Below are 27,396 nucleotides of genomic sequence, written 5' to 3' on the forward strand. Positions count from 1 at the left end.
AGGCATATATCTTTATCTTACTCACGTCTAGCAATTATTAAATAAGTAGATACAAATATGTGTTTTCCACTATTATAATTAAACATACATGTCCCGATTATGATTGGTAATTATACTCAAGTTATACATTGTGTAATCCTAATTATTAGTTGTAAATGGACATAGATAACTTCTAGACAAATATATTCTTATGGTTGGTGTATGTGAATTACTTGAAAGATAAGAAAATATATTATTGCTCTGTATTTTCTATGATCGGGGAGCTGGCAAGTCACTTCGTGGCTCCTTTGCTATAGTTGGAATAAGGTTCTTGAACTGAAACCCTAAGTGTCATCTGGGGAGTGAGGAACATTAGTCGAATAGGTATGAAACTCCCGCAACATGGCTGTTAGCTGCCAATCCTCCTCAGAGCACTGGAGAATTACAAACGTCTAACCCAGCAATTACAGACCAGTTAGTTTAACCTCAGCAATGGGAAAGGTTTTAGAAATGGTGATCTCATACATGGGGCAGCACGGTAGCATGGTGGTTAGCGTAAATGCTTCACAGCTCCAGGGTCCCAGGTTCGGTTCTCGGCTGGGTCACTGTCTGTGCGGAGTCGGCACGTCCTCCCCGTGTGTGCGTGGGTTTCCTCCGGGTGCTCCGGTTTCCTCCCACAGTCCAAAGATGTGCGGGTTAGGTGGATTGGCCATGCTAAATTGCCCGTAGTGTCCTAAAAAGTAAGGTTAAGGGGGGGTTGTTGGGTTACGGGTATAGGGTGGATACGTGGGTTTGAGTAGGGTGATCATTGCTCGGCACAACATCGAGGGCCGAAGGGCCTGTTCTGTGCTGTTCTATGTTCTAAAATTAACAGTCATTTGGAGAAAGATGGATTTATTAATAAATGCCAACAGGGATTGTTAAAGGCATTGACTTGATTAGAGTTTTATCATAAGGTAACACAGAGCTGATGTGGTTTAGATGAGATTACAAAAAGTATTTGATAAAATTCCACCCAATAGGCTTGTCAGCAAAATTGAGGCTCATGGAATAAAGGAAAGGTAGCGACATTAATAACAATATCAAGATTCACAGATGACAAAACATAGAAGGATTGTGACCTCGAAGGAGGATAGTAATAGACCAAGAGGATAGACGTACTGGTGGAGTAAGTGAACATGTGCCAGATAACATTTAATGCAGGGAAATGGCAAGTAATACATACTGGTAGGAAGAATGAGGAGAGACAATATATAAAAAGCATGCAGAGAGCTGGCAGGAACACAATGGGCTGAATGCTCTCTCTTTCTGTGCTGTAATAGTTCTAGAATTAATTAACTATCCGCTGATTTGACCAAAACCAAAGTCTTAATACAGGCCTGATACTAAAAGCCACTTCAAACTTTGGGAAACAAGTTGCTGACCTCTTGGCAATCAGGCGAGATGGATGCATTAAATGCTTCTTGCTAGATTACAAGTTTTACGCATTTGGCATTCATCAATGTTTTTTCAGTATTCGTTCAAGGAAACATTGTATACTTTAAATTATAAGATTACACTTTTTATAAGTAGATTAATGGATCGCACTCAGATGATATTTGTTTTTTGAAGGTGTCTGTCATGAGGAGGCTGCCACATAGCTCTAGCTGTTCATCAGTGCATACAAGTAGTAGTGATCAATATCAAATGGTTATTAATACAACAGTCTATCTTTATCACATTATATAAATGCAAGCTGTTGCTGATGATTTCTAAATTTATTATGCGGAGACAAAAGCTTTGGCTATAAAATCCTTTAGCTGCAACCAATTTGTTCTCTGGCCCATGAGAACTGGGGTTCCTCAGACAGAGACTTCAGTCTTCCAATAGGCACTCTTGAAATGTCCTTGAAGCCACAATGCACTGGCAAATCCTGTGAATGACCACGCGGAAGGTGACTGTCTGAAGGCTGTCAGCTGCCTAGTGTCAGGAGCGCAGGGTGCACATGAGACTCTTTGTAGTGGGGTGCAGGGCTCACACGTGCCTGACACTGTGTCGCCCCTTACCCCCTCTGGGGGACTCCCGGAATCTGGCACATCATAATTGAAGGTTCTTTTTGTTTTTCTGCCTCTGTAGATAGTTCAGGCAGTGCCCTATTGGGCCCCCCCTCCACAATACCCCGACTCCCTCCCTCCCCACCACCCCCCTTCCGTTCCCTTCTGTTGGTACAGAGGCGAGGGTATCTGGTCTCTCCAGCGCAAAGTTTAGTGCTTGCACCATTTGTCTTTTGTAGAAATGTGTTGTGAACTGTTTTAATAATCAGAGTATCCACCCACCCTCCCTGTACGTTGATACAGAGGGGAGGGTACCCTGTTTCTCCAACACAATATTAGTGTTTGTACCATTTGGCCGTGTATATTTTTTTTACTGTTTTAATAAAACAATATGGGCCTTTCAGTTGCAGGATTAGGGGGCTCCGCCGTACATTTATCAGTGGAACATGTCCTCATAAATTTGTTGATCGAACAGAAGACCAACAATGAAATGTCAACTACTAAATGGCATATATTTATTTCGAACAAAGGCACCACTACATGATAGACAAGTACTTTATATTAGAACTCAATAATTGCTTTTTTCAATTTATCAACAATATTAAAACCAGCAATTGTTCAATATCAAAGATTAGAAGACTCTGAAAAATCAATGGAAGCTATGACAGTAATCAGTCAACAAAATCAACAATTTGGACTTATAGGGCACCTTAACATTGTGAAAGTTTCCAGAGACAGCGATGATAACTAAGCAAGGCCCAGTACTGAGTAAGATGCATGTTGCAACAGTAATTTCAAGTCTTTGAGCAGTAAATCCAATTTATGAAACTTGCATTTCTTCAGTCGCCTTGCATTTCTGTAGAGCACTAATAAATGTAATAAAAAGGAAAAAGCGGAAAATCCTGGAAATATGAAACAACAAAAATTTGGAAATACATATCTGACCAACCAACAACTGGTGTTTAGATAACACCTTTACCATTAAACAATCTCCCAAGGCACTTCAGAGGTATAAAGAAAATGACCCTGTCAAACAAGAAATTAGGAAGCTAATGTTCAACCTAGGAGGTGGGTTTTTTGGAGGATCATAAAGCAGTGGAGAGAGAGATGAAAGGTTTAGTACTGGAATTTCAGAGTGGGCTCAGGAAATAATAGGGGAAGGGGGATGTGAGGGTGGATGACTGGAAAGAGATGGGTATGTATAAACGGCCAGTCATAAGAATGGATAGTTTTGGAGTCAGGGAGGCTACAAAGTTCGGGTATGATTAGGCCATGAATTTTTAAATAAAAGCATGTTGACTTTTAAATTTGATGTTGAGGAACAAGGATCCAAGATCGGTCAGCAAGGACAGTGGTGATTCAGGTTAAAATGCAGCAGACATTGTTTTGAATGAGCAGAAGCTTACAGAGGGAGGAGGAGAAAACAAAGACGACAAATCTGGATGCAACAATGGCACTTTTTAAGGCAACAGTGGCAGATTAACTTAGGTAGGGATGAAGGTGACCAACGCTATAGGAGTAGAAGTGGTCTTTCTCATGGGAGGAGAATGGGGCCGACAGCTCAACTGAAATTGAAAATTAGACAAAATTTGACCTGCAGTTTTGGCCAGGTATAGGATAGCACTGGTAGAAGGGGTTTGGAAATTTTTGTTAGTGTCTAATGGCAACAGCTCTGGTCTTCCCAAAGTAAAGGATCATTTAAAATTGGCATTTTGATAACACAGGGGGAGCCATAGGGTCAAGACTGGTGGAAGGAAGTGGAGCTTGGGACCATCAGCATAAACGCAAAGCTGTTACTCAAATCTGCAGATGTTGGTACCAGAGGATGATGGATGGACCTTTTGGGAACTCATGAGGTGACACGATGAGGGGTAAGCAGAGATTCTCTGACCACAATTGAATACCTGAAAATGAATCAAACAAAGGCAGTCCACATAACTGAGAAAAAAAGATAAGTTTGTCTTTAAATTTTACTTTCTTTTTCCCTTTTTAGATGCTGAATGATCTTTGTATTTGCAACATTTTGTTTTTCTACTGCAATGTTGTGAGTAGAGTGCACCTTTCACCCCTTCTCTTGTTGACTATCAGACTAAATGGAAGGCTAGTTACAAATATCATTAACAAGTGGTACAATTTTATATCAGACCTTGAACAAGTTGGAAAATAGCTCAGGTTTTATCAAATATTATACTGCACAGTGCTTCAATATTGCTTTCTTCATTTTATGTTATTTTAATGCTCGAAACATTAAGTCAGGCATTACTGGAAGGAACAAGCAATATCTTGCATCATAGAAGTAACCGTCAGAAAATGGTTTGCCCAAGTGCTTCTTAAAGCACATTAAAACAGAATAACTCAACATCACCTTTCAAAACAAGGTATTAAAACATTCCAAGATGCTTCATAAAGGCATAAAATAAAATGACAATAAACTACAAAGGAGATAAGTGCAGTTGGTCCAAAGCTTGGTCAAAGAGGGAGGTTAGAAAGAGTGTCTTAAAGGAGAAAACGCGATGGAGAGGGGGATAGTTTATGGGAGTGAGTTTCAGAGCATGGGCCTAAATAGCTGAATCAGGGCTATTAATGGTGGAACATTAAAACCAGGGATGCCCAAGAGAATAGAATTGGATGAGCACAGACATCTTTGAGAATTGTAGGGCTGGAGGAGATTTCAAAGAAAATTAGGCAATGGAGGGATTTGAAAACAAGAATGAAAATTCTAAACTTGAGGCGCTGTTTATCTGGGAGATATTGTTGGTCAACATGCACAGGGTTGATGGGAGAATAGGAATTGATGCAAATTGGGACATGAGCAGCAGAGTTTGGATGGCCTTGTTTATAAAGGGTAGAAATTTGTAAGCCTGGCCAGGAATGTAATTGAATAATCAAATCTTGAGGCAAGAAAGGCATGGATGAAGGTTTCGACAACAGACGAGTTGAGGCATGACAGAGTTGAGCAATGTCTCAGAGGCACTAGAGTTGGTGCAAGAGGGAATGTTTTAGATTCCTGGATCACGAGGATCATTTCTAGGGAAGGTGGACATGTACAAGTGGGACTGTCTGCACTTCAACCAGAATGGGACCAACACCCATGGTGGTGGGTTTGCTAATGCTGTGGGAGGAATTTAAACTAGTTCAGCAGGGGGGGGGGGGGAAACAAAGAGCGTCAGTACAATAGGGACAGAGGATACAATGTAAAGTGACCAAGACAGAGGGAGTTCAGCCATGTTAAGTTCCAAGGGAGTAATGTGAGGCTAGATGGCAGCTACTTTAATGTTAGGAGTATCATGGGTAAGACTGATGAGTTACGGGTGTGGTTTGACATGTGCAATTATGATATTGTTGCCATCACAGAGACGTGGTTGAGAGGGGGATAGCCAATGGCAACATTCCGGTGTATAGGATCTTTAGGGGAGACAGTGGGGAGTGTAAAAGAGGTGGGGTTGCATTATTAATTAAGGAGTCAGTTACTGCAGTTAGGAGGGACAAACTCTTGGCAGGTCTTCAAATGAGGTTTTGTGAGTAGAGCTTAGGAATAAAAAGGGCAGTCACATTGCTGGGAGTGTATTATAGGCCCCAAACAGACAGCGGGCAACAGCGGAGCAGATAAGTAGACAATTCACTCAGGTGTTTAGAATAATAATAACGGAGTAATTAATTAAATTAGAGGATTTCAACTTCCCAAACATTAATCGGGATAGTCATAGTTTAAAGGCTTTAGACGGGGTGGATTTCTTGAAATGTATTCAGGAGAGCTTTTACATCAATATGTTCAAGGTCCAACAAGGGACAGCAATCCTGGATCTAATTCGTGGAAACAAAACCGGACAGGTGTTCCAGGTGGCAGCGGGAGAGCATTTTTAGTGATAGCGATCACAACACAGTCTGATTTAAGTTTATTATGGAAAAGGTAAATGATGGTCTGCAAAAAACGGTTTTAAATTCGGGGAAGGCAGATTGTATTAGAATAAGGCAAGATCTGGCCAAAGTAGACTGAGAACAGCTTTTTGTGGGAAAATCTACAGCAGATCAGTTGGGGCAAGTTCAGGCCCAACATGTTCTCTTTAAGGTGAAATGTAACAGCAACAAGCCCAGAGAACCCTGGATGTCTAGGATTATGCAGCAATCAGGAAAAGAGGTGTTTAAGCAGGTATAAAGCGAACAAATCAACTGTGGTCTTAATGGAGTATAGTGTGTAGAGGGGAAACTTAAGAAAGCAATTAGGAGAGTAAAAAGGGGGCATGAAAGAGCACTGACTCTTTTCCCAAAAATACCAAGATATTCTAGAAGTACATTAAGGGGAAGATGAAAACCAGAGAAAGAGTAGGGCCCATTCAGGACCAAGGGGGCAATCTGTGTTTGGATCCGGAGGGCATTGGTAGGGTGTTAAGCGAGTACTTCACATCTGTCCTCCCTCGGGAGGAGGAGGAGAATGCAGGTATACAATTCGGGAAGAGGGGCTATGAGGTTCTTGAACAGTTTGACATAGGGAGTGAGGAGGTATTGTGCTTTTGACAGGTTTACAAGTGGACAAATCACCAGGCCTGGATAAGTTGCAGCTGACACTGCTGTGGGAGGCAAGGGGATAAATTTCAGAGGTTCTGACCCAAATTTATTTTGGAGGAAAAAGATTTTCATCCAGAGGGTGGTGGGCATGTGGAATGCCCTGCCTGGGATGGTAGCAGAGGTGGAAAACCTCACAACCTTTAAAAATTATGCTGATAAGCACTTGACATCATAACATTCAAGGCTATGGGTCAAGTCCTGGAAAGTGCGATTAGTGTGAAATACATGTAGTTTATCGATGCAGACTTGATGGGCTGAAGGGCCTCTTCTGTACTGTATGATTCTCTATCGAAATAGGCAGTCTTAAGTGAAGATGCAGATATGTGGCTGAATGTTCATCTTGGGATCAAATATGGCACTGAGATTGCGAATAGTCTGGTTCATCCCCAGTCAGTTGCCAGGGCTGGACTCAGTGGCAAGGAAGCTGAGTTTATGATGGTATCTGAAGATACATGCTTCTGTCTTTCTAATATTTGAGGAAATTTCTGCTCAACCAGGACTGATGTCAGATTAGCAGACATTTTGAGACAGTGGAGAGGTCAAGAGAGATGGTGATGAGGTGGAACTGAGTGTCATCAGTATCGCTGCGGTGACGTGTTTCTGAATGATGCCACCAATGGGTAGCATATAGATGAGGATTAGGAGGGTGTAAAGGTAGATCTATGTGGAACACTGGAGATAACTGCAGGATTGTGATCCACTGGCTATGGTCAGATAGATAAGAGTGGAACCAGATGAGTGCAGTGTTATTCAGCTGGACAACGGTGGAGACATGTTGGGAGAGGATAACTATGATAAAAACTGCAGACAGGTCGAGAAGGATGAGGAGGGATAGTCTGGCTTGTCACAGTCATGTAGGATGTTATTTGTGACTTTGGTAAGAGCAGTTTTGGCACTGAAACCTGCTTGGCGTGTTTCAAACATGGCAATTCAGTGAAATTTGGGCACCAACTCGGGAAGTGATAAGACATTCAATGACTATGGAAAGGAAAAAGAAGTTCTATATGAGCTGTTAGTTACAAGGATGAAGGAGCCAAGTGGACCTATTCCTAAATTATAATATACAGATCCTGAACTCAAAAGGCGGCTTACTACAACTTTTCAGGCCAGCTAAGATCTCAGGTAGGGCTCATAAAATTATCCTGAAAATTTTGACATTTTGCAATATTGAATTTAAAATTAACTTTTTAAAAGCTTTGCAAGTTCAAATAATATCTTGCAATTAAATGCATTTCTAAAGTTTAAGACTCAGGTTGGACCCTCAATTAATAAAAATGCACGAAACAGCCTTGAACTAGGCAAGTAATTCAAGTAAGCACTTGCCTCAAGCCGTTTGTTTTCTTGCTGAATCTCTTGAAGCTGGGTGGCAGCTTTTTTCCTCTGAATTTCTAACTGCATAAGCAACTGCTGAACTTCTTCATTCTTATTCAATAGCTCTTCCCTAAATTGCTCCAACTGTTCTTCCAAGTTTGTGATCTGTAATCAAAACAACATTCAAGCAAAGTTATAGAATGGATCTCCAGTTGTTCACCAATTCTGCACAATTTTTGGCAGAAGTGTGACGGAATTAAGAAACAATATGCACTCGCTGCTAAAATTCCATTAACTGACAGTTTTTCATGATAAAGCAACAAAGAAATGTAGTTCAGGAAGTACATTGATAACTTATATAGTATTCTTCAAATATCTAGACCGGACAGAATTGTTATAAAATCAAGGAGGTGGGAAGGAAAATAGGTAGAAAGGGAGTTAAGGGGTCAGATTTAGTGAATTTCATAGCCCTTGGAAGGTTTGGAGAGAAGGGCAAGATAAAGGATCATAGGAAGGTGCTGCAGGGAGTTGTTGGCAAGCTGCAAAACAACAGTACAAGTTCAATTTAAGAGAAGCAAATGTGAGCAAGCAAATAGGACTGAAGGGAGTAACTGAGGCAAGATGTAACAAGTCCATGCAGGCATCTGATAGCAGAAGCAAGAATTTCAAAATAGATTTTTTAGGGAAAAGGTAGTGTAATTAAATACACCCTAAATAATGTAGCCATGCTGGCCACGCAAAATGGACACTGAGCCAAAGTAAAATGGAAGACAGAAGGAAAAGCCTGTTTAGTGAGAATAGACAGCCTGCTCTCAACTAATTAGCATTTTGCAAGCAGCAAACCAGTTTCTGGCCAGGTGCAAGATCTCCAAGCCAAAGGTGTTAATGGCAAAGCGCTTAGCATTCTGATGAGGCAGCCCAGATCCAGGCACGAACAATGGCAACATTTCCATCTCAATGTAACACTTAATTGGTTGCGCAGACAGGATGGCACCAGAGTAACGAATATCGAAACCACCCCCCAACATCGAGGAAGGCCCTCGCATTGGAGGATTTCGAAGGTAACCGTTTGGAAACGCTCCAATCGGTACCGAAAGGTAGAGCCCGCCTAGAAGGGGGCAAGGACATTAGAGAGGGGTATAAAGGCAAATTCCCCACAGAGCCCGGTCTGTTAAACCCGTGCTCCGGCCCTGATAGACATCTTGCATCCTGACTCCAGCCGTTGAGCACCAGCCGCCGAAACCGTAAGTTCAACGCTCGCTACGCGATCCAAGCCCACTAGACTCCCAAGTACCAGAACGCTTGCTGAAGGCTGCAGTACAAGACCAGGACGAAGGCCTCGTTCTCTGACCTTGCCTGTTCCTGTTAGATAAGTATTCTGTTCACTTAAGTTTAGTTATAGCTTAGTCTCTTAGTGTGTGCATGAGTATTTATTATAACTGTATAATAAATATTGATCGTTTGAACCTTACTAATCGGTGTATCGTCTTTATTACTTTGAACTTGACCTTGGAATACTTGTGACGTTGTCTATACGGCAACTGGCGACTCCTAAAGCTGAATAAATACATACAACAGAGCCTAGTAGTGTTAAGCACACGTCGAATACGGAGGCGTGTTAATACACTCCAATAAACGCATTTTACGCCCATAGCAAAACGTGCAACAATATATATCGCAAGTTCTTATAATACTTAGAAATAATCTCTGGTAATGCTGATTTTATTTAGTATCTTCTCATTTTTCTGGTTTACTTTTTCAGATCACAAAGAATTTGCAACACAAACAATGAACTTGGCTTAACAGGTCTATGCCAGTGTTTTTAGTCCACATGAGCTTCCTTGCATTCTATTTAACACTTCCCATCACCTTCAAATATGCATAATGCCTCCCCTTCCAAGCCATATAATTAATGAAATATAGATGTAAAAATACATAATACAAGATTATAAATCAATATTCAAACAATGGAATTCTATTGCTGAAAAAAGGGGGTGGCAAGGTGGCAAGTGGTTAGCACTGCTGTCTCACAGCGCCAGGGACCCAGGTTCAATTCTGGCCTTAAGTGACTGTCTGTGTGTGGAGTTAGCACTTTCTCCCCGTGTCTGCATGGGTTTCCTTTGGGTGCTTCAGTTTCCTCCCACAGTCCAAAGATGTGCAGGTTAGGTGGATTGGCCATGCTAAAATTGCCTCTTAGTATCACAAGATGTGCAGGTTAGGTGTGGTTAAGGCATTAGCGTCTAGGCAGAAAGATGAACGGTAGGTTTACATTGATTCTCTAGATCTGTCTTGTGCGGTTAATTTTTAGGTGGTGATCCAATGTCTGCTTTCTCAATATGATTGTCTCAATTTTACTGTCACACAAAGTAGTGTATAGTCCAAGGAAAGAAAATGCTGCTGGCACAAAGTAGCCCTTCCTTTGCTTCATGTATACAAACTTAAAAGTCACAAAACATAAATGGGGAGAGCCAATATCACCGCTGTACTTTAGAAAATACATTTTAATGCAGCTGAGTGGATTACCCAATTTGTACATTCAAATACATCACACAAAGAAACATCTTGTGACAGTATACAGTAACAAGGTTTAAAATTGGAAAAGTACTGGATTTCAGATTTAGAAAACTAGAAGTATCAGTGTTCCTATGATCTACCCAATTCAACAGGATACAATACATTTTATAGTTGGAATAAAACCAAGAATAGGATTTTAAAAAAAAGAACCCAGAACAGTGAAAATCCATTATGAACCACAGGGCAATTTTGAGTCCGCATTGCTTTGCAGGCGGAAAATTCGGAGAGAATCAGGAAACGGAATTCTCTCCGGAGAGATCATGGGTGGGATTCTCCCCTACCCGGCGGGGCGGGGGGTCCTGGCGTAGCGGAGTGGCGCCAACCACTCCGGCGTCGGGCCTCCCCAAAGGTGCGGAATTCTCCGCACCTTTGGGGGCTAGGCCCGCGCCGGAGCGGTTGGCACCAGGCCGACTGGCGCCAAAACCGGCACCAGCGGCCTTTGACGCCTGCCGCCCGGCCTCGTCGAAAGGCCTTCGCCGGTTCGCGCATGCGCCGGTGGTGACGTCAGTGCCGAGCGGTGGGTCCCGATCGCGGGCCTGGACACTGTGGGGGCACCCCTCAGGGTCCGATCGCCCCGCGCCCCCCCCAGGACCCCAGGGGCCCGCTCGCGCCGCCGATCCGGCTGCCACCAGAGGTGGTTCAAATGTCGGCACCGGGGGAGGCCTCCCAGCGGCGGGACTTCGGCCCATTGCGGGCCGGAGAATCGCCGCAGGGGGCTCGCCACTCGACGTGGCGCGATTCCCGCCCCCGCCAATTCCTGGGTGGCGGAGAATTTCTGCCACGGCGGGGGTGGGATTTTCGGTGGCCCCGGGCGATTCTCCGACCCTGCATGAGGTCGGAGAATTTTGCCCCATGTGTCCTGATTTTCCAAGTCCTCGCCAGTGACGTCACGATGTTCACCCCAACAAAGCGAAAGAAAACCTCATTTTAATGTTTTTGAATACATTTCAATGTAATTATCTAGCCCAGCACACCCTTCCCGCCACATAATTTCCCCCCCCCCCCCCCATTGAATATTCAAACCAGCAAGATTTACAATTATTTGAATACCCCTCCACTGGGTGCAAAGGTAAGCACAGCTGCCTGGAGCAGTGCCAAGGGCGGGCCCTCTGAGGAGCCACGTCTTGGGGAGGGGGGGGGGGGGGGGGGGGGGGGGTAGGAAAGAGAGAGATTCCCATTTTGTGTGGAGGGATTTGGGAAGGGGGGGGAAGAGGGTAGTGAGGGGGGAAAGAGGGTAGTGAGGGGGGAACTTGCAGGCACTGGGATGGCGGGGCTCACTTCCACTGATTTTTTTTTTTACACAGAGAGGATCAAGATCTGGAGTGAAAACTGATCTATGCAACTGGTGAACTACACACCGGTGCAGTCTGAGCCTGACACCTTGGAAGAAGTTTGGTAAGATTCCACCCACAGAAGAAGTAAAAATAGCATGACCCATTTTTGTTCGTTACTTCCTACTTTTGACACATCACAAGGGCACATTTTCCAGAAAATAAGTGCTCATCAAGACAGATCCTTGCAAACTGGACCAAAATCATTATAGTATTTCTCTGATCTTTGAACCACATCAGATTAGGGTTTTTGGTTCACTATTGGTCTCTGGAACTCTAGAATTCCACTTCGCAACATACAAACAAAAGCATAAGAGGAAAGAGCGCACATTTTCTTTGCGGGGGTGGGGAAGTTATAGAATGAAATAGACAACTCCTCAAATTTGCCAACTGTACAAGGACATAGTTAACTTCAGTTACTGCCCAAGTGCTTCTATGCTCTGATTTTTCTCCATCTCCACTGGGAGTTATTAATGCCTCATTTCAATACTTCTCAGATCAAGCACCGAGCTGAGCAGAACCCAAATCCCTCTCAAACTTATACTCATACCTGTTCCACAACAACCAAGCAAAAGGACTGGCAAGAGAAATAAAATACAGAAAAGTGAGGAAGTCATCTTTATAGGAAGCAAACAGGCCACTCAAGCTAAAATAATACAAGATGAAACTAAATATTCCTTTTCAAGAAGAAAACCTGTCAAAAAATGTTCCACCACATCACATTTTCTTTTTTCTTTAAATTTAGAGTACCCAATTATTTTTTTTCCCAATTAAGGGACAATTTAGTGTGGCCAATCCACCTACCCTGCACATCTTTGGGTTGTGGGGTGAAACCCACGCAGACATGGGGAGAATGTGCAAACTCCACACGGACAGTGACCCAGGGCCGGGATTTGAACCCGGGTCCTCAGCGCCGTAGTCCCGGTGCTAACCACTGCAACAAATGCCGCCCTCACATCACATTTTCTAGAATGCAAGGCAAGTGATATGAATTTGTTTCTGTATGATCGAAATATGCATATGAAAAAAGTGCTGTACTATAGGTGGCAATTTCAACAGTCAATAAAATACAAATTGCTGGAAATATTCAGAACAGGCAGCATTCGTGGAGAGAGAGAGACAAAGTTAATAATTTCAGATTGATGTTTCATCAATTAAATATTTTTTTAGCATTTTCACTTTATTTCAGACTTTCAGCTTCTGCAAGATATTGCTTTTCTGGCAAAAGTTTATTGTGCCCCTACAAAAAAGAAGGCATTATAAATTAAAGAGGCCTGCAGGAATAATTAATTAGGTTAAAGTCAAATTTCACAAGTATAACTCTCTGCCACTGAACATTTTCTCTTATTGGAATATGCAGATAGTACACACCAAAAAGCAGTGAATTAGGAGACTGAATAACTTAGAAACATGCTATCAGTTTCTGCAAAGTGATGTATCCAAATGATGAAAGTCTGGTTTAAAATGTCACACTGGTACAATTTTAAAAAGATGAATTTACCTCCTTCTCCTTTCGCTCTAAAGCATCACGTTCTGCTTGCAGTTGTGTCTGAAGTACACTGTCTCCTCTGACGTTGACGATAAACTGTGATTTCCTTTCTTCAACCTTTTTAATTATAACAGATTAGAAAGTACCTGTTTACTAGAGATTAGTGACATTTGCATAGTAACATGGTCACATAGTACCATTTTCAGCCAGAAGATCTTCAGTCCATCTGACTCACCTGCCGACAGTATTTCTTTTGTGTATTTCTAATAAGGCTGATCAAGAAACTGCCCAGTTTGTTCGTCAAACGGACTAATCTGTTTACTGATTTAGCGCATTTTTATTTTTTATTTTTCTCTATTTCTAAATATAACCGCTTGCAATTAAATTCTATACATGGTAAAAAGTCTTTCCTGGGTTCCATTTTTCCAAACCCTTCATAATGTGATGCATTTCTATCATACATCCCACCCTCAATCTTTTTGTCATAGTGAAAAGACTCAGGTTAGTCAGTCTTTCCTCAGAGGTTACTTCCTCAAGTTCAATGATCAATCATGCAGTCCTTCCCAGTACTGCCTCCAATAACTAAATATCCTTTTTAAAATAGGTAAACTGAAATTGCAGAGTTTCCTAGGAACAATTTCAGTTTGATAACCTATTTATATTATGCTACTTACAATGTTCCAAAATTATCACATATTCTATTAAGTGTTGTAACATTCAAAGTTACTGGAAACTCAATTAAAATTGGTTCCCTTACTAATAGTATCTATCTAAAATGAACTTCATAGCCTGAATTACCAAAGACATTGATGCACTCATTGGGCGAGATTTTCCCATATATCAGCAAAGGCTAATGTCGGGTGGAAAAAGTGGCTTTGAAGCCACCACAGCAATGCTGTCTCTCTCCGCCATATAGTCCAGGACTCAGGGGGAAAAACTTCAAGGACTAAGTGTCATGACATATCGCTGTTGGGACTGCCTCTGATTTCAGTGTAAGGGCCCGATAATTACATGGTCCAGTAACAGTCAACAAGAGGTGTTCTGCACAAGAGATCTCTTCGATAAACAAAGTTGACATTATAATGTACTTAACACAGAAGTCTGTCTTAGTAACTACAAAATTCCATACAGAAAATACCCCATGAAGACTGGAATTTGGGCCCATAATACCTTCTGGATTTCTGCCAGCAGAGGTGAAGAGTTAATCCCCATTTGCTTTGTACTTAGCAGTCAAACAACTTACCTTTTGTAAAGGATATGTAGTACTGATCAATGCCTGTTCCAGTTCCCTTACTCGGTTTTCCATTTTCTCAATTTCTTCATTCCGTTCTTGTACATCTCTCTGAAGCTGTTCTTTGGCAAGTAGAAGTTCACTGCACCGGTCGGTCTTGTCTTTCAACTGATCTGCTAGATTTTCCATCTACCAAGAACATGAAGGCAAATTGAGTAGTTTGTTAGCTCATTATCTTAGTTTGGTAAAGCCAGGACAATGATGAGCAAAAATAATCAGCTGTGAATTTAGTTAAATCATAGATAAATTACTATTTTAAAAGTCAAGGTTCCTTTAAAAAATAAAAAACATTGTTCATAGATCACATTGATTCAAAAGCAGCCTAATTAAGTTTTTTACCCAGAATTTCCTGTAACTATGTGAGCTGCAACTTATATTGTAAATTACACCATTTCCTGCTCCATTCTTACTGTTGTGAACGTACCTAAAATTTCCAGGACAGATCATTTGAATATATCAGAACAAAAATATAGGTACATCAGAAGTGGCACAGCCAATGGCTTACAGCATCAATTAAACAGATCAATATTGCAAAACCTCAACCAGAGAGTTCTGAATTTCAAAGTCTTTCACAATGCTCATTGTGATCATTAGCAGAAAATTGTTGACTTGAGAAACATGCTCAGTAGCTATATTCCGTTCTTAGGAATACAGGTACAATCGCAAAACAAGCAGCTTTGGGACATAAGCCATGTCGGATTTCGGAACGGGTGCTTTGGGCAGTGGCCACCCAACGAATCTAGGGTTGCTAGGAGTGTAGCAATAGTCTGATGCAAAAGCAGTGAAAGGGATCAACAAATGCAGCATCATGCAGTTCCTAACTGAATTGCCCAGGTAATTTTAATTGAAATGATGCATGGCACATTCTAACAATCCCCTAGTTTTAAAAGTGACATCAGAAACTGAAACCACCTACAACGTTTCAGATTCAACAAATGGGCAGTTGGTGGCAGAGGGTTAAAAGAAGCAACGTTATGCTTCATTCTGCCTGCTTCTCAGGTACTTGGTGCAGAAAGTCCAATGTTGGAATTTCGGCGTGACACAATTATCCAATTTACATAATCTTGGTGAGTTACCCAGCATTAAACTAAGGTAGAAATATGGGGTGCAATCTTCCCAAAAGTTGGCAGAGCACTGGTTCAGGAGTGAAAAACCTGTGTGAACCTCGCAGGTTTCAGAGCCAGCTTTTCTCGCCAGATTTAACGGCACTCTGTTCAATTTCCGAGGACTGGTGCGATTTACACAGCCAGCTGGAGGAGCGGGACCTAAAAAAAGTCAGCATTGCCAGGAATCTTAGATCAGGGTGTCCCTTAAAATCTCAAAGTTAGAACTCCACCCACACCACGGATATTGGGATCCCACCCCACAGATATGGGGAACATTCCCAACACACCTCTCCTTTCTCCCAAAAACATGGAGATCAGGACTCCCCGGCAGATAAGGGAAACACCTCCATATACAGAAGGGGAAACCCCCTCGCTACACATCCCCTCCCACACAGAAAAGGGGAGCCCGCCCCTGCCCCCCTCAAATGGAGCCCCAGGCAATGCCAGAGCTGTCGGGGGTAATGGACAGGCATACCCCTCAACCTCTGGAGGTTACAGCCACAACTATGCCCCTGGTTTGGACATCGGCAATGGTTTTAAAAAATCAACAATGATTCGCGACAAGGCAGCATGGTGACACAGTGGTTAGCACTGCTGCCTCACAGCGCTGAGGACTGGGTTCAATCCTGGCCCTGGGTCACCGTCCATGTGGATTTGCACATTCTCCCCATGTCTGTGTGGGTCTCACCCCCACAACCCAAAAAAGATGTGCAGGGTAGGTGGATTGGCCATATCTTTTTATTAAAACAGTAAAAAATATATACAAGGCGAAACGGTACAAACACTAATTTTGTGTTGGAGAAACAGGGTACCCTCCCCTCAGTACCAATGTACAGGGAGGGGGAGTTGGATACTCTGATTATTAAAACAGTTCACAACACGTTTCTACAAAAAACAAATGGTACAAGCACTAACATTTGCGCTGGAGAGACCAGATACCCTCGCCTCTGGACCAACAAGGGAAAGGAAGGGGGTTGGTGGGGAGAGAGGGAAAAGGAAGATGATGGGGAGGGAGGCAGTCGGAGTGTTGGTGACGTTGGGGGGGGGGGGGGGGGGGGGGGCCTGCCTGAACTATCTACGGGGGCAGAAAAACAAAAAGAACCTTCAATTATGATGTGCCAGATTCCGGGAGTACCCCAGAGGGGTTGAGGGGCGACAGAGTGTCAGGCACGAGCGAGACCCGCACCCCGCTACAGAGCATCTTGTGCACCCTACGTTCCCGACACTGGGCGGCTGACAGCCTTCGGACAGTTGCCCTCTGGGCCTGAATCCTCCACCACACTAAGTGCGGTGGGCGACACAGTGCAGGAAAAAAAAACCGAATTGGGTACTCTAAATTTATTTTTAAGAAATGATTCGCGCCAGCAGGACGTCATGCCCCCACGGGGAGGAGAGGTGGGTGTGTGTATGGAAAGCGATGAGTTGTGGGCGGATGCTATAGCGTCAAGCCCTTTAATGACATTATGATTTACTTAAAAATATGTCACATGATGTGAGCGCAGGAGCGGGCTGCATTATCACGATCTCCGGCTTCGCACATCTTTTAATTCATCTTAGTATTATTGTGCACATTTCTTTTTATCTTTTCTTGGTCTACTTAGTTCAGACAACGTCTGGAGAATTGTTGGCCAGTGTTTCGGCATGATAGAGCCGAGATAGAAAGCTTAAATCCTCGCTGGTTAATGGTGGCTGGAATGAGTCAGCACGGGCCATTAATGGTGCAGTTGATTTTGAGTGGCCGCCCGCCCTGACGATGCGGTGTGCATCGACGGATTATGGCTGCTAACAAAGATGCGGCTCTGTTTGGAAGTCTCAGCTATGCAGTGCAGGTCATCAGGGCCCAATTCCAACAGTTGCAAGGCATTTGTATGGAGGCGCACGAGGAAGTTCTTGCAATAGAGAGCACTGTCCATGGTGGGAGCTCATCTTCATACAGCTGATTTACTGTTGTCCTGTTATTCATCCTGATGGGAGTCAGGACAGAGAAAAGGGGGAACAGGAGAGGCATGTTGCCGAATCTGGTTCCCAGGGTGAGGTGGTGTGAGAAGTTCCCAGGTTAGTGCAAAAATTGGGTGCCATGTTTGAGGAAAATAGGTCTGGAAGCTGGACAACTCAAATTTGATGGAGCGCATTTAATCTATCTTCGAGGCCTGGGGTTGGGTTGGTCTTCTGACCACTGGTCCTGTGTTGTCCTGCCCTGATGTCGATGTAGAGGGTTTGGAGATGACCGAGGCACGGCATGCACCCCCCGATCGCTGGAATCCTTGGGAGATCCCGAAGAGTGCTCATCAATTCAGATCCCACCTTATCCTTGAATTCTACTTTCTTTGTGCACCAATGGAGAAGTATTTATCCTGAATGAATGTCTCATATCTCAGTTTAAAAAAAAAAATTTACAGGATGTGTGCGTCGCTAGTTAGGGCAGCATTTATTGCCCATCACTAGTTGCCCTTCAGAAGGTGGTGGTCAGCTGCCTCTTAAACTGTTGTAGGTTTACGTACAGTGCTGTTAGGGAGGGAGTTCCAGGATATTGCCCCAGCTACAGTGAAGGAATGGCAATATATTCCCAAGTCAGGGTGGTGAGTGACTTCATAATAATAATAACCTTTATTATTGTCACAAGTAGGCTTACATTAACACTGCAATGCAGTCACTGTCAAAAGCCCCTAGGCACCATACTCCGGCACCTGTTCGGGTACAAAGAGGGAAAATTCAGAATGGTCAATTCACCTAACAAGCATGTCTTTCGGGACTTCGGGAGGAAACGGAGCACCCGGAGGAAACCCACGCTGATACGGGGAGAACGTGCAGGCAGTGACCCAAGCGGGTTCCAAATCCAAGACTCTGCCACTGTGAATCAACAGTGCTAACCACTGTGCTACCGTGCCGAACCTCCAGGTGGTGGGGTTCCCAGGTGTCTGCCACTCTTATCCTTCTAGATGGTAGCGGTCATGGATTTGGAAGGTGCTGTCTGAGGAACCTTCTGCAGTGCATCTCATAGATTGTACATACGGCTGTCACTGTTCATTGGTGGTGGAGGGCTTGAATGCTTGTGGAAGGGGGAAGCAATCAAGCAGGCTTTGTCCTGGATGGTGTCGAGCCTCTCGAGTGTTGTTGAAGCTGCACTCAACCAGGCAAGTGGAGAGTATTGCATTACACTCCTGACTTGCGCCTTGTAGATGGTGGACAGGTTTTGGGGGGGTCAGGTGAGTTACTCGCCGTAGGATTCTTAGCCTTTGATCTGTCCTGGTAATAACAGTATTAATATGGCTAGTCCAGTTCAGGTTCTGATGAATGGTAACCCCCCAGGATGTTGATTGTGGGGGATTCAGCGATGGTTATGCCATCGAATGTCAAGGGACGATGGTTAGATCCTCTCTTGCTGGAGATGATTATTAGCTGGCATTTGTGTAGCCCGACTGTAACTTGCTACCTGTCAGTCCGAGCCTAAATATTGTCCAGGTCTTGCTGCATTTGGACATGGACTGCTTCATTAACTGAGGCAGGATGCTCTTGCTATAGAGAGAGAGTGCCATGAAGGTTTACCAAAATGATTCCTGGGATGGCAGTACTGACGTATGAGGAGATATTGAGTCAGTTAGGATTGTATTCGCTGGAGTTCAGAAGAATGAGGGAGGGATCTCATAGAAACTATGAATTTCGAACATGACTAGACAGGGTAGATGCAAGAATGATGTTTCCGATGGTGGGAGTGTCTAGAATCAGGGGTCACAGTCTGCGGATACAGGGTAGACCATTTAGGACTGAGAGGAGGAGAAATTTCTTTACAGAGAGTGGTGAGCCTGTGGAAATCACTAGCACAGGAAGTAGTTGAGACCAAAACACTAGATTTTCAAGAAGCACTGGCAGAGGGAATCAAAGGATATTGGGAGGGGGAGAAAAGAGGCGGGGTTACGCTATTGACTTGATGGGCAGCCATGATCATATGAATGGTGCAGCAGACTAGAAGGGCCAAATGGCCACCCCCTGCTTCTATTTTCTATGTTTCTATCTCCCCTCCCATCTCTGGTCGCTGCCGTCGTGAACATGGCGCCAAAGGTTCGTTTGTGGCTTGTGGGGGGCGGAGAGGGGAGTGAGCACCACGGCCGTGCTCGGGAGGGGACTGGCCCGCGATCAGTGCCCACCGATCGTTGGGCCGGCGTCTCCAAGGGACGCACTCTTTCCCCTCCGCCGCCCCGCACGATCGAGCCGCCACATCTTGCGGGGTAGCGGAGGGGAAGACGGCAACCGTGCATGCGCGGGTTGGAGCCGGCCAACCTGCGCATGCGCGGCTGACGTCGCTTAGGCGCCGCCGTCGCGTCATGCAAGCGTCAAGGCTCGGCGGCCGAGTTTCTCACAACGCCGCTGCAAGCCCCCCTGGGGGGGGGGGGGGATGAATAGGGTGCGAGGAGCGGACACCGACGCTGTCGTGAAACTCGGCCGAGTTCACGACGGCCTTCCCGACGCCGCAATGGAGCGGAGAATTGCGCCCTATACATTTACATAGCATAACGTGAGTAGCTCCCCTCGCCGAAGTATTCAGTAACCACCTCCCCACTCCTCCCCCTGAACTTTTTAGGTGTTTCATTGGTATCATGTTGTAGCGTGCATATTTACTTGCATTGACCCCAACAAAAAGAATAGAAAAGATGGGAGAGGGAGGAGTACCTTGCCTCCTTCTCGGTCTCCTCCCCCCTCCTTTCAGCTTGGTACGTCTGTCGGTTTTATTTACACAATTCCATCTTGGGGGTAGGGGTGACCTTCCTCGTATAAGGTTAATTCAGCCTGTGCTTGCTCCCATTCGGACCTGGGATCCTTTTAGTGGCGCTAGTGCGGGGCCTCACCTCCCTCCTCGCTCTATTGGCTGTTGGCTTCAAATAGGTTCTGGAACAAGTTGGGGAATGGGCTCCAGGTCTTGTGAAAGCCATCTTCCAACCCTCAGATGGTGACTTTCAGTTTGTCCAGGTGGAGAAATTCCAACAGGTCAGCCAACCAGTCTGCAGCTTTGGATGGTGCTGCTGATCGCCAGCCGAACAGGATTCTTCGGCAGGCGATTAGGCAGGCAAAGGCATGGGCTCCCCTCCCCATGAATAGTTCTGGCTGGTCTGATACCCCGAAGACTGCCACTTTAGAGCTTAGTTCCACCCTCACCCCCACAGCCTTGGATATTGCCTCGAAGAATGCTGTCCAGAATCCGACAAGTCTGGGGTATGACCAGAACATGTGGGTGTGGCTAGCCAGGCCTTCTGGCACTGTTCGCATTTGACCTCTACCTCCGATAAGCATCTGCTCATTCGGGCTCTAGTTAGGTGCGCTCTGTGCACCACTTTCAGTTGCATTGGGCTTAGCCATGCGCTTGTGGAGGTGGAGCTGGCCCTATTTCTATCCCTAGTTCTTTCTCCCATTTCTCTTGTGTCTCGTCCAACGGGAAGCATGCCCCTTCTAACAGTTGCCCATACAGATCCCCCCACCTAGGTTTCCCACATCCAACGGTTCCTCTAACATTGAATGTCTCGGTATCAGTGGGTATGATGTAATCTCCCTGCAGAGCAAGTTTTTTTTTTTTAAATTGTAGGTGTCGCAGTTCGTTCCCATTGGGCAGTTGTAACCAGTCAGTTCCTCTAACATCGCTAGTCTGTCATCTGTGTAGAAGTCCCGAACTGCCAACGTCCCTTCATCCTGTCTCCACCTCCATCATGGCGGACGTGAACCTGTGGTTGCCACAGATGGGGGCCATAGTGGACATTTTGGCCAGACCAAAATGTTGTCTCATTTGGTTCCAGGTCCGGAGTGTAGCTACTACCACTGGGCTTGTTGAATGTTTGGCTGGCAGGGATGGGAGTGCTGTTGTGGCAAGGGCTCGGAGGGACGTCCTGTGCATGAATTCTCCATCCTCACCCATACTGAATCTGGTTCCTTCATCTATCACCTCAATCTTTCTTTTTTAATTTTTTTCAATTAAGGGGCAATTTAACGCGGCCAATCCATCTACCCAGCATTTCTTTGGGCTGTGGGTTTGAGACCCACGCAGACACTGGGAGACTGTGCGAATTCCACAGAGACAGTGACCCAGGCCGGAATCGAACCCAGGTCTTCGGCGCCGCGAGACAGCAATGCTAACCACTGCGCCACCGCGCCGGCCTAAAAATTCCAGATGTTTATTTGAATTTGAATTTCAACATCTGCCGTGGTGTGATTTGAACCTCGGTCCCCAGAGCATTACCCTCAGTCTCTGGAGTGGTAGTCTAACAACAATACCATTACTCCCCACCCCCTCACTTTCTGTTGTGGCTGCCCAGTGGTAGTATTGTAGGTTTGGGAGGGCCAAGCCCCTTATATTTCTTCAGGACCTTCCCCTATCCCCCCCAGACAAATGCCTTTGATAATTTTGTCAACTGGTTAAAGAAGGCCTTGGGAATGTAGATTGGTATGGATCTCAACAGGAAGATCTTCTGCACCCTCCCTGCTAGGGAGAATGGGAGTGCATCCACCTCTGTAGGTGCTTTTTTACTTCCTCCGCCATATTGGTCAGGTTCCATTTGTGGATCAGTGTCCAAATGTGGGCAATTTGGATCCCCAGGTAGTGGAATTTGCTTTCACCAGGAAGATTTCACTCTTGCTCAGGTTGAGTTCGTAGCCTGAGAAGGTTCCAAACTCTTTCAGGAGCGTCATGATTCTTTCCATGCTGCCTTGTGGGTCCAAGATGTAAAGGAGCAGGCCATCCACAGAGAGTGAACCTCCATGTTCTCTGTCCCGCCTCTGGATCCACTTCTAAATTCTCACCATTCTGAGGGCAATCAGCAGTGGCTCAATTGCCCGGGCGAATAAAAGCAGGGACAGCAGGTATCCCTGCCTTGTGACCCTGTGCAGCTGGAAGTATTTAGAGCTGGTGGTGTTGGTCTGCATGCTCGCCATGGGGGAGTTGTACAGGAGTCTCACCCAAAAGGTGAACTCTTGTTACCAGCCCAAACCGCTCTAGCACCTCAATGAGGTATTTTCATTCAACTCTGTCGACGGCCTTTTTTGCATCCAGGGAGCTGATCACCTCTGGTGTTCTCTCTCCAGATGGGGTCATTAACATGTTCAGCAGGCGCCTGATGTTCGCTATTAGCTGTCTACCCTTGACAAAGCCCCTAACCCTTTCTTTTAATTTTGCCTCAGAAACTCTTCCTTTTTAGGCTCAGGTAGACTGTTATCCTATTGAGGAGAGGGTATTGTTTGACCCTTCATTGCATTAAGTCAGTCTTTTCTCCTGATATGGATCTCCCTCTTTGACTGTTTTCCTTTCTGTCTGATCTTACTGAGAATGAGGGTGGTCAAGAGTATCCTTTATGTGGTAGCAACTTTTCTGGCCCATTAGGTATCCCCCGTCCGGAGGTTTTTTTCACTTCTCTCCTTTCGGAATAGGGTGTTGGTCTTGGCACTGGCCCGGTGGGTAGTTGGGGGTCCTTGGTGCCATTGGGGACGACAATACAGGCGTCTCCTCCCAAGGCCTCAGTGAAGTGGGTGCCTTGATGGTATTTCTTCCTCGGGTCTGGGGTTCTCTCTTGGCTCAATTGTATATATTTTTTTCTTTTGTGTGGATGTGAGAAAGGTGCCTTGTCCTGTACGGGAACTGAATTGGCAAACATCAGAAGGGCATACGGTTGGGGTGCTGTGAAGTTCTTAGGGCCTATTTCTCCTGAGCTTCTTTGCGATGGAGCTGAGCTATGTTAGCACTGTAGTCAGTATCCTGTTGCTCCATGGATGGGGGCACTCCTTCCTGGGTTGCCCATGGGGGAGCCCGATGTGGTTGGATCCACATCTGAATGTGTGGTGGTTTTAGGATGGACTGAGTGTTGTGCCCAATGGTTATTCTTTTTCTTTTCGTTTTCGGAGTAGGAGGGCTAGTTGGTTAGCTCTCATCTAGTTGTAACATTTCGGACAGTGACCTGAGAAGTCTTGTGATCAAAGTGATTAGTTCTGATGATTCTAGTTCATTCTCTTTATTCTTTCTATGGAGACACCTCGGAGGCGATGTTTCTGTTATGTCCCTTTTAGCACTGGTTTTTCCTCTGAGCTAAGTGCGGTAATGTTACATGGTGGGTGTCTGTGTTGTGGATATTTAGGTGCAGGCCTACAGATATGTTGTCTTAAGGTAGCCCAAATCATTTCCTGCTGAGTGGTCCTGGATATCAAGGTGGGTTTCCTGGTTCTTGGGAAGGGTAACTCCCTCCCAGAGTGCCCCTCTTTTGAGGGAGCTTTAATGGTCCCCTATTTCTGGAGTGGGGTTCCCTCTCTTTTTGATTGGGAGCCGACTATGTCCTCCTTGATCTTGGGCTCCATGATATCCTATTATCCTCCTTAGGATGTGTCATTGCTTGTGGTCTACTCAGTCCTTTGGTCTGGGATATGGTGGTGGGCATATGGTAGCTCAGATTTCTGCTTCTGGCTCCTTGTTCTTGCTTTTTTATGGGAGACCCAGGGTTGAGATCTGAGATTCCCTGGGCTTGTGGTTTCTGGTCTTCTTCTTGTAGTTATATAATGGTTGTCCGTACTGTCCTGGGCCTGAAGAGAAATTTAATAGCATTTGAAGTATCAGTGTAATTTCCCCTTAGCTCTGGGGTTCTTGGGATGCTTTTCTTCCCTCTTCCCCCCCCCGAAGCTGTGGATATGATGTAGATCTGTGCTGAAGCCTGTGTCCTTTTTGGTATAGACAGGTCTTGTATCCATGGAGGGTGCATTTTTAAAAATACTGTTACCTCTTTATTTCTTTGATCACTGATAAATTGGAGCCTTGGAGGAGTTTTCAATATTTCAATATTTCTTGCTGAAAGACATCTCTCTCCTGTTCAGAGTGAACTTCCCGTGATCATGTCACCAGTGGGCTTTGAGTTTGAGCATCATTTCGCGGCCATTACAGGAATCTCCCACATGGCCGCTGAATTGCACCCATGATTTGGAAGTAGGTTTTCCATTTCTTCACAAGATGTGGATGTTGCTGGAAAAGTCAGCAATTACTGCCTATCCCCATTTGTTGTGAAGACCATAAGACATAGGAGTGGAAGTAAGGTCATTCGGCCCATCGAGTCCACTCCACCATTCAATCATGGTTGATTTCAACTCCATTTACCCGCTCTCTCCCCATAGCCCTTAATTCCTCGAGAAATCAAGAATTTATCAATTTCTGTCTTAAAGACACTCAATGTCCCGGCCTCCACCGCCCTCTGTGGCAATGAATTCCACAGACCTACCACTCTCTGGCTGAAGAAATTTCTCCTCATCTCTGTTCTAAAGTGACTCCCTTTTATTCTAAGGCTGTGCCCCCGCGTCCTAGTCTCCCCTGCTAATGGAAACAACTTCCCAACGTCCATCCTATCCAAGCCATTCATTATCTTGTACGTTTCTATTAGGTGACAGTGAGGCACCTTCTTAACAACTGAATGGCTTACTGGGCCAGTTCAGAGGACTGTGAACAGTCCATCACATGTGCTGGTTGAGTCACTTGAAATTTTAATGATATAAATAAGAACCAAGTGTAGACATAAAACAATCAATGGTGCTTGATTTTCTTATTTTAGAATGAAGTTGGATAGTATTTTGAGAGAAGTAGGGAATAACAGAATGGGTTTATCAAACACACCAGCATCAACCTCTGGGTGCTCTGGTTTCCTCCCACAGTCCAAAGATGTGCAGGTAGATGGATTGGCCATGCTGAATTGCCCCTTAGTGTCCAAAAGGTTGGGTTAGGACACTGGGTTACGGAGTGGACTTAAGTGGGTTGCTCTTTCAAAAGGGTTGGTGCAGAATCGATGGGTCGAATGGCCTCCTTCTGCACTGTAAATTGTATTAAATAAATTTCCGATTTTCCTTAACATTTGATGTACACCATATTGCACTTTTAAAAATGATACTGTTACCTCTCTATTTCTTTGATCACCGATAGGTTGGAGCCTTTGAGGAGTTCTCAGTTGTTGCTCTAATTTCAGTATTTCTTGCTGAAATACATCTCTCTCCAGTTCACGATCTATTGCCTGTTCCTGTATAGAAACAATAATGTGTCACTTGATGACTACTTACAATGAAGATATTTGTGCATTACTGATTTAAGATTTTGCTAACTGCATTAAAAAAATGATTGCCGTTTTTTTACTTAAATAGGCTGGATTCTTAGCAGGCGTGTGTTTGTTTGCATTAGTGTATGTATGGAAGTGGTAAGAGGATATACAAAAAGATATAGTCAATGTTTTGTTGAAATCGACAGAAATAGAGTGGAAGAAATTAACATATAGCACTGATATAGCTGGTAGTTACAGTACTGTCAATTTGGTTTAAATGTTGAATTTATTACTCATCAAAAGAAATGTCCAAAGACATGGGGTGGGATTCTCTGACCCCCCCCCCCCCCCCCCCCGGGTCGGAGAACTGCGGAGGGCGGCATTAATCCCACCCCACCGCTGGCTGCCGAATTCTCTGGCGCCGGTTTTTGGCGGGGGCAAGGATCGCGCCGCGCTGGTCGGGGGCCGTTGCCAGTGGCCCCCACCCCCCCGGCGATTCTCCGGTTCCCGATGGGCCGAACGGCCACCCATTTTCGGCCAGTCCCGCCAGCGTGAATTACACAAGGTCTGTACCGGCGGGACCTGGCTATGAGGGCGGCCTGCGGAGTCCGCGGGGCAATTCGGCCCCGGGGGGGGGGCATGGTGACCTAGACTGCGATCAGGGCCCACCGATCTGCGGGCGGACCTGTACCATTGGGGGACTCTTTCCCTCCGCGCCGGCCTGTGTAAAGCTCTGCCATGGCCAGCGCGGAGAAGAAACCCCCTGCGCATGCGTAGGAATCACGGCAGTGCTTCTGGGAACACGCTGGTGCTCCTGCGCATGTGGCAACTCGCGCCGGCCGGCGGAGGCTCTTCGGTGCCGGTTGGCGCAGCGCCAAACACTCCAGCGCCGGCCTAGCTCCCGAAGGTGCGGAGGATTCTGCACTTTCCGGTAGGCCCGACGCTGGAGTGGTTCACGCCAGTCTTTGGCGCCGGTACAGCCCGCTGCGCCGGATAACGGAGAATCCCGGCCATGGTTTTTGCAGTGATGTACATCGAAGGTCATACCACCAAACTCTAAATATACAGCAAATAAAAGCAAAATACTGCAGATGCTGGAAATCTGAAACCAGAAAATGCTGGATAAACTGTCTGTGGAGAGACGTGAGCATCTGTGGAGAGAGAAATGCAGTTCACACTGAGTTTATCCAGCATTTTCTGTTTTTATTCTAAATATATAGCATTTAATAATAATCACTTATTGTCACAAGTTGGCTTCAATTAAGTTACTGTAAAAAGCCCCCAGTCTCCACATTCCGCCGCCTGTTCATTGCTATAAATTGAAAGTTCCTCCACACTGAATCAAGGTCACAAATAATAAATCTGTGACAAAGGCACCACAAACAAAATACCATAAATAAATTGTGGTGAATTTCCTTTTCACCAATCAATTATGGGAAGGAGGTCAGGCTGACTTGGATCTGATATTTTCACAACGAAGTACATGCAGCTTGTGGCACTGTGGAATCGAGAATAGTTTATGGAGTAAAAACAAAGAATAATTTCTGTGACGTTCAACTGGTTTGAAAGAAGTCAAGATGCCCCATTTTAATGCAGTCTTCCTCATTCTTTGAATGAGATTAGTGCTCCATTTACAAATGAATAGGACATATCGGAATGATAAGATGGTTAAAGATAAC

The 27,396-nt window shown here is 45.0% G+C and overlaps 1 protein-coding gene across 13 annotated transcripts in view; it reads right to left on the reverse strand.

The window, feature by feature from the left end:
* akap9 (A kinase (PRKA) anchor protein 9) overlaps positions 1-27,396 on the reverse strand; it is a 332,810-nt gene that overhangs the window by 74,900 nt on the left and 230,514 nt on the right. For all 13 annotated transcript variants that reach the window (XR_005460747.1, XR_005460749.1, XR_005460744.1 and 10 more), the window contains 4 exons: positions 25,580-25,699; positions 14,527-14,703; positions 13,296-13,400; positions 7,902-8,054 (listed from right to left, as the gene is read on the reverse strand). Coding sequence is in view for 1 of the 13 variants with exons in the window: in XM_038797918.1 (XP_038653846.1) it covers positions 7,902-8,054; positions 13,296-13,400; positions 14,527-14,703; positions 25,580-25,699 (555 nt within the window). In the remaining 12 variants the exon portion in view is untranslated. The remainder of the gene's footprint in view (positions 1-7,901; positions 8,055-13,295; positions 13,401-14,526; positions 14,704-25,579; positions 25,700-27,396) is intronic.

The sequence above is a fragment of the Scyliorhinus canicula genome, chromosome 5 (assembly GCF_902713615.1).
Source record: "Scyliorhinus canicula chromosome 5, sScyCan1.1, whole genome shotgun sequence".
Taxonomy (NCBI): domain Eukaryota; kingdom Metazoa; phylum Chordata; class Chondrichthyes; order Carcharhiniformes; family Scyliorhinidae; genus Scyliorhinus; species Scyliorhinus canicula.